The 6880-nt window shown below is 43.0% G+C and overlaps 1 protein-coding gene across 5 annotated transcripts in view; it reads left to right on the top strand.

The window, feature by feature from the left end:
- Positions 1-252: 252 nt before the first annotated feature.
- ZC3H8 (zinc finger CCCH-type containing 8) overlaps positions 253-6880 on the top strand; it is a 52192-nt gene continuing 45564 nt past the window's right edge. For 4 of the 5 annotated variants that reach the window (XR_007513630.1, XM_049856808.1, XM_049856807.1 and 1 more), the window contains exons 1-2: positions 253-435; positions 6790-6874. Coding sequence is in view for 4 of the 5 variants with exons in the window: in XM_049856808.1 (XP_049712765.1) it covers positions 359-435; positions 6790-6874 (162 nt within the window). In the remaining variant the exon portion in view is untranslated. Of the gene's footprint in view, positions 436-924; positions 1036-6789; positions 6875-6880 lie in introns of all 5 variants that reach the window. The other variant, XM_049856810.1, reaches the window with a different exon arrangement.

The following is a 6880-nucleotide window of genomic DNA, read 5'->3' as shown; positions in this document are numbered from 1 at the left end:
TGCCCCATGGGGTTTCCAAGGAGTGGCTAATCGAATTGGCGATCTTTTGGTTAGCAGCGGAGCTCTTAGCCACAGTGCCACCACGGGCCCTAAGTTTAGGAATTCTACAAAGTAGCTATGAGAAAAGATGAAGAAGGCCACAATTAGGGCGGCGCCTGCGCAGAGCAGCGGACGTGCGCGGAGTCTCGGGAGCGGGGCCCAGGGCGCGTGCGCGGGGGGGGGGGGGGGCGGGGCGGTACCGGGGGCGGGGCTTGTGGCCCTTCGCGTGGCTTCGGAGCCGGTCTCCTCACCTCGGTGGCTACCTGGTCTGCTTGGCTGGAGGCTTTCGGCTCGTGAGAAGGAGATCCGTCTCGGGGTCATGGATTTTGAAAACCTTTTCTCCAAACCCCCCAACCCGGCCCTCGGCAAAAAGCCGGCCACGGACTCTGAGGAAAGGTGATCCCTATCTCTTCATCCTTTGTCTGCAGGAGCCCGAGCCGGGTCGTCCCGCCTCTTCACTGGAGGCTGCCCATGGCTGCACCGCCGGGTGCCGCGGGAGCGCGTGGGGCGGACTCTCGGGATCGGCCAGGCCGGACCGAGAGGTCATCTGGGGCAAGAAGCCGGAGGGGGCCCCGTTTGTAGGCCTCCGTGGCCAGAGGTTCCGAGAGCCTGGGCGGCAGCAGGAACGGGTTCAGGTGGCCGGCCACCCGGGTGGGGCGAGGGAGACTGCGGGCGCTCCGGCCGCGGCGCACGTGTCCTGGCGGTGCGGTCCTCAGAGGGCCGGCCTGGGAGCCCGCTGTGGCGGCGGGACACTGCCGCTCCCCCATTGTCTGTCTGCTGGACCACCGGCCCCTAGAGGGCAGAGCTTGCCACCGACGTCCTGGCACGCCTTGGTAGAAGGGCCCAAACCATGGATTCATAAAATGGTGTACTGTCTCTCTTCAGGCCATGATTTGCGCAAGATTGTAAAGACCGTAATAGAGCATCAGACTCTTTTGGATTTAATGTTGGAACCCTGATGGCGCGGTGGTTAAGAGCTTGGCTGTTAACCAAAAGGTGGGGAGTTCGAATCCACTAGCTGCTCCTTGGAAACCCCGTGGGGGCAGTTGTACTTTTGAGTTGGTATCGGCTTGACCACAACGGTTTCGGGTTATGTTGAAAAAGGAAGCAGCCAAAATGGCACTAATTTGTCGATTTCGTTCTTGAAGACCTGTGTAATGTAGTTTATGCCTAGATAGTCATTCGCTTCTTTCTGAGTTTAAAGGGAGGCAAAGCCATCTTGTTTTCTGTGTTCCCCTATTTCCCTAAGCTGAAACCTTGGCGCGCGTCCTTTATACCTGTATTTCCCTCATCCCGACTGTTACCTCTCAGTATCAAATACTTTAATCGCCTGAAATTATCAATTCAGGATACTTCCAAGGCTTTACCATGTGCTTTGTATAAAACATGTCATCTAATCCTTACAACCACCTCAAAGAAAAGATATTGTCCTCATTTTACAGATGAGAAAATGGAGACAGGCTAAATAATGTAACAAGATGGCACAACCTGAGTGGTAAAACTAAGATTAAGTTGCCCAGTCTGATTCCAGGACCTATGATTTTATCATTACTCAAATGCAAAATGACCAGAATAAAATAAGACCTATAAATAGAGAACAAAACACTAATTACTTGCTGATGAGAGGATCATTTACTTAGAAGAGCACGAAGAAGCAATTGATAAACTACTAAAATACATAGTAGAATTCAGCAAGGTGAATCATCTTAGAAAGCACAGTGTTTTCTTGTTGTTAGATGCTGTTGAGTCCGTTGTGACTCGTAGCAAACCCTGTGTACAACAGAAGAAACACTGCTGGGTCCTGTGCCATCCTCTCAGTCATTATGGTTGAACCCAGTGTTGCAGCCACTGTGTCAGTCCATCTCATTGATGTTCTTTGTCTTTTTCATTCACCTTCTACTAAGCATGATGTCCTTCTCCAGGGATTGGTCCCTCCTGATAACGTGTCCAAAGTGCATGAGATGAAGTCATCCTCTCTTCTAAGGAGCAGTCTGGCTCTACTTCTTCCAAGACAGATTTGTTTGTTCTTCTGGCAGTCCATGGTATATTCAGTACTTTTTGCCAATACCATAATTCAAATGGGTTAGTTCTTTGGTTTTTATTATTAATTTTCCAGCTTTAGCGTGCATATGAGGCGGCTGAAAATACCATGGCTTGGGTCAAGTGCACCTTAGTCCTAAAAGTGACATCTTTGCTTTTTAAGACTTTAAAGACATCTTTTGCAGCAGATTTGCCCAACGTAATACATTGTTTGATTTCTTAAATACTACTCCCATGGGTGTTGATTGTTGACCCATGTTAGATGAAATCCTTGACAGCCTCAGTCTTTGTTTATCATAATGTTGCTTATTGGCCCAGTTGCGATTTTTGTTTTATACTGAGGTATAATCCATACTGAAGGCTGTGGTCTTTGATCTTCATTGTGTTTCAAGTCCTCTTAGCTTTCAGCAAGCAAGGCTGTGATCTGCATTCCCAGGTTGTTAATCAGTCTTCCTCCAGTCTTGATGCCAAGTTCTGCATATAGTCCAGCTTCTGAGATTATTTGCTCAGCATACAGATTGGATAAGTATGGTGAAAGAATACACTCCTGAAGCACACCTTTCCTGACTTTAAACTAGCAGAAAACAAGTAACAATAATATCAGTTTGAAACTTTATTGCGTGAAAGATCCCATTTACAAACTTCACTGAAGCGCATGAGTAGACATTCTGAGCAAACTGGACATTCAGTGCCTTAATGATCATTCTCAAAATAAAATCCAAAAAATGGGAACAGATTTTTTTGTCATCAGACGGAGATGACTGATTTAGCAACAATCATTTGTATTTATTTTTAGAATATGTAAATATGTAAACCTGGCATGGTTGGGATCTTTTTTTTTTTTTAAGCTTGAGTAGGTAAATTCACATGATTCAAAACTAAAACAAGTATTCAGTGAAAAGTCTCTCCCAACGTTGTGTTCTGTTTGCCCACTTCCAACCTATCACTCACACTGGTAACCCCTGTGCTTGGTTTCTGAATCTTTTTTAATATAAACAAAAACGATAGTATAAAAATGTACTTCTAGGTGAAACTTTCCACATCAGTACACAGTGGACGTCATCATTCTTTTTTCCCAGCAGTGTAGCATTCCACTGAATGGCCATACCTAACTTAAACTTAGTCCTTGGTTATGAATTTTGACTTGTTTCCATTATTGTGCTACTACAAATAATGCTGCGGTAAATAAACTTGTAAGCTTGTTATTTTGTCCGTGGGCGAGTTTATTCTGTAGGATAACTTCTCTCAAGTGGATCAAAATGTATTTATATTTGTAATTTAAGAATATACTGCCAGGTGACCTCCTTAGGGAAACCCTGGTAGCATAGTGGTTAAGAGCTACGGCTGCTAACCAAAAGGTCGGTAGTTCGAATCCACCAGGTGCTCCTTAGAAACTGTATGCGGCAGTTCTAGGGTCGCTATGAGTCGAAATCGACTCTACAGCAACGGGTTTGGCTTTTTTTGGGTTTGACCTCCCTAGGAATTTTCCCAATTTACATGCCCACCAGTGATCTGCCTGTTTCCCCAAAATCTCAGTAACAAATCCTGTGGTAAAAGATTGGGATTTTTGCCAAAATGATAGGTGAATTATGAACTGTCAGTTCATTGTTTATATCCTTTGCCCACTTTTTCTCTTTATTGGTCTTTCAAATTTTAGCATTTATGTGTTAGGGTGATTAACCCCTTATGTGAATATTTTCCCCCAGCTTTTCGTTTGTCTTTTGCCTTTACTTACGGCATTAATTTCAGTGTAGAAAGGTTTTTTTTTTTTAATTGTTTTGTTTTTTAGTGTAGTCAAATGAATTAATCTTTCATTTTATGGTTTTAGGTTTTCTTCTAGTACTTTTGTGGTGGGGATACTTCTCATTTATTTAACAAAAATTTATTGAGCGTCTGCTACGTACCAGACATTCGACGCTTTGGGGCTATAATCATAAATGGACAAAAGAGAGATTTACATCATAAAATTTACATTGGAGAGGGAGACAATACCTAAATACATAGTATTTTAGGTGATGAGAAAATGAAGGCAGAGTAGGAGGATAAGAAGTGCTGGTGGGATTGTAGGGAGGGTGTACACATTTTAAAAAAGATACTCAAGTAAAGCCTCACTGGTAAAGTAACATCCCACTGAGGGATGAGGATGAGAGAGAGGATGTCCATGTAAAGGTCCTGAGGTGGAGTGAGGTTGATGTGACTGGGTGGGGAGCAGCAGAGTGGCCAGTATAACTCCTGAAGTGGAGTGGAGCAAGAGTAGGAGGACCTGAAATCTGAGAGGCAGTGAGGAGTAGAAGGAGGCAGATTGTGGAGGGCCTTGTAGGTCCCACTCTGAATGAGATGAGAGGCCATTGGAGGGTTTTCAGCAGAAAATGACATTATCTGACTTAGATTTTATTAGGGTCACTCAGGTTGTGTTGAGAGTAGAATGTAGAGGGACAAGAGTAGCTTGGATCAGATATGGATGTATTTTGAAGGTACACTAAACTAGATTTCCTCACAGATTGGATGGAGGATGTTAGGGGAGAGTCAAGATTGACTTCAGGAATATTGAACAGTGTCATTGGAAGGATGGAGTTGCCGTTTAAGGTAGCAGGAGGGTTAGGTTTTGGAGTAACAACCAAGAGTTAGTTTGGGGCATATTATATCTAGTAGATATCCAGGTGGGCATGTCAAATGGGAGTCGACTCTGTTTGGATTTCAGAGCAGGGGTCTGGGCTAGAGACTTGAATTTTGGAGTCGACGACCTATAGATGATATTTAAAGCCATGAGGTAGAAGGATATCGCCTAGAACGAGAGTATAGACAAGGAAGAGAAGAGGACTGACTTTTAGAGTTGTAAAGATGAGGAACCAACAAAGGGAGACTGGGAAGTAGCAGCTAGTTAGGGAAGAAGAAACCAGGAAAGCTCAGTGTTCCTGAAGCCAGCAATGTGGTTTATAGAGGAAAGGGTGATCAACTCTATCCCATCCTGCTCATAGGTCAGGTGATATGGTACTGAGAATTGTGAACCTTGGCAGTGGAGTGGTGAGAGGGGACACCTGCTTGGAATGGGCAGTGTGGCTTTGCAGCACACACTGTAGAGCTTGCCTGCCTGGCCTCAAATCTCAGCTCCACCTTTTACTATCTCTGTGACATTGAACAAGTTACATAAGATTTCTGTAATTCATTTTTATTATCTATAAAAATATGTGTAATGTGCATGGAGCAGCGCTTGATGCATAGCAAGTTTTATGTGGTTAGGTGCTGTTGTTACTGCTGTTGTAGTCAATATTGTCATTGTTATACCGCCTAAGGAGAGCTTGCTTCTTACTGCGTGTGAGGATTCGTTCCTGAAGACTGGAACAATAAAGTTTCACAAGTGTTACTGGAACAATAAAGTTTCACAAGTGTTTGGTTTATTGGCACTTGTAGTGGTGGCTTCTGTTGACAGCTCATAACTCGGTGCTCTATCTGATAGATGTAACTCAAAAACTCTGAATTGGGATGGATCAGTGGTAAACTGTTTAATTGGATGAAGCTGTGAAGCCTGAGCTGCTGTAACCTTGGAAAGCACAAAGCCACTATTCACATTTTCCTGGTTCTAGCAATTTGCAACACGTTCTTTTAAGGATATACACATTTCCTAGTCCTTGCTTTTATCTGGCATGTAACCAACCAACAGTTGCTGTCGAGTTGATTCTGACTCAGGGCTATCCTGTGTGTGTCAGAGTAGAACTGTAATCTGTGGAGTTTTCAATGACTTGTTTTTCAGTAGTAGACTGCCAGACCTTTCTTTAAGGCGGCTCTGCATAGCCTCGAACCTCCAACTTTTTGTTTAGCAGCTGAGCGTTGTCTGGTATATACCTCATCTTAGTTCAAAACTCTTTCAGAGCTTTTATTCAGCAGTCACTGCTTGCTGAGACATTTTCTTCAGTCCCCTATCTGTATAGCATCGACCATTATTTGGATTCATTTATAAATTTTATTGGTTGCTTTGTTCACCAGTTCTTGTACTTCGTATCTTTATCCTTCTTGGACTCATTTTTAGTTTTGCTGGAGTATCCTCGAGGAATTGTTTGAGAAAATGTCTATGGATTGTAAACTTCTTGGTTTTTGAGAGTCTGAAAACAGCTTTTCTTTTTCATTGTCCTTCTAACCTCAGAGCACACTTCTTCATTCTAAATGGAGTACTTTTCTCCCTTACACTCCTTTTTGTTTCTTAAGTCTTACAAGTTTCTTAGGCTCAGAAAACCTCTGGTCCCCAAGCCTGTCTTAAGTGTTCCTAATGAATACACTTATACATGTCATACCTTACTGAAATGGCTGTCTTTCTTTTTCCCAGGCAGATAGCTCTCAGAGGGTTGGCACAGGATCTATAGTTTTCATTGTTGCATCCTAGGATTTAAGGCACAGAAACTGGTGTATGGTGGATACTCAGTATTTGTTGAATGAATAGAATGATGGATGAATGAGTGATTTCTATAGCTTTAATACTTGAATATTAAGGTTATGTAATGTAAATTTTCAGCATTTCAGTTTGCTGTAAGCATATATTGACATTTACTCTTTATCACAATTTCATACGTTATTTTTCTGGAGTATTTGGAGCAGAACTTGAATTTGGAATGTCTTTGAGGACATGTTGAAGATAAGCTGGAGCAGTGGATCTTAATGCTGTGGTATGAAGCCTTTTCAGGTTGAAAAAGCCCTTTTTGATTTTTTTTTTTACAGAATTGATGATGAAATCGATGCTACAGAAGTTGAAGAAATACACGAAGAGAAAATAAAACTGGAATGTGAGCAAATTCCCCCAAAAGTAAGA

Source organism: Elephas maximus, chromosome 17 (assembly GCF_024166365.1).
Source record: "Elephas maximus indicus isolate mEleMax1 chromosome 17, mEleMax1 primary haplotype, whole genome shotgun sequence".
NCBI lineage: Eukaryota > Metazoa > Chordata > Mammalia > Proboscidea > Elephantidae > Elephas > Elephas maximus.
This window is presented reverse-complemented; position numbering and strand designations above follow the sequence as displayed.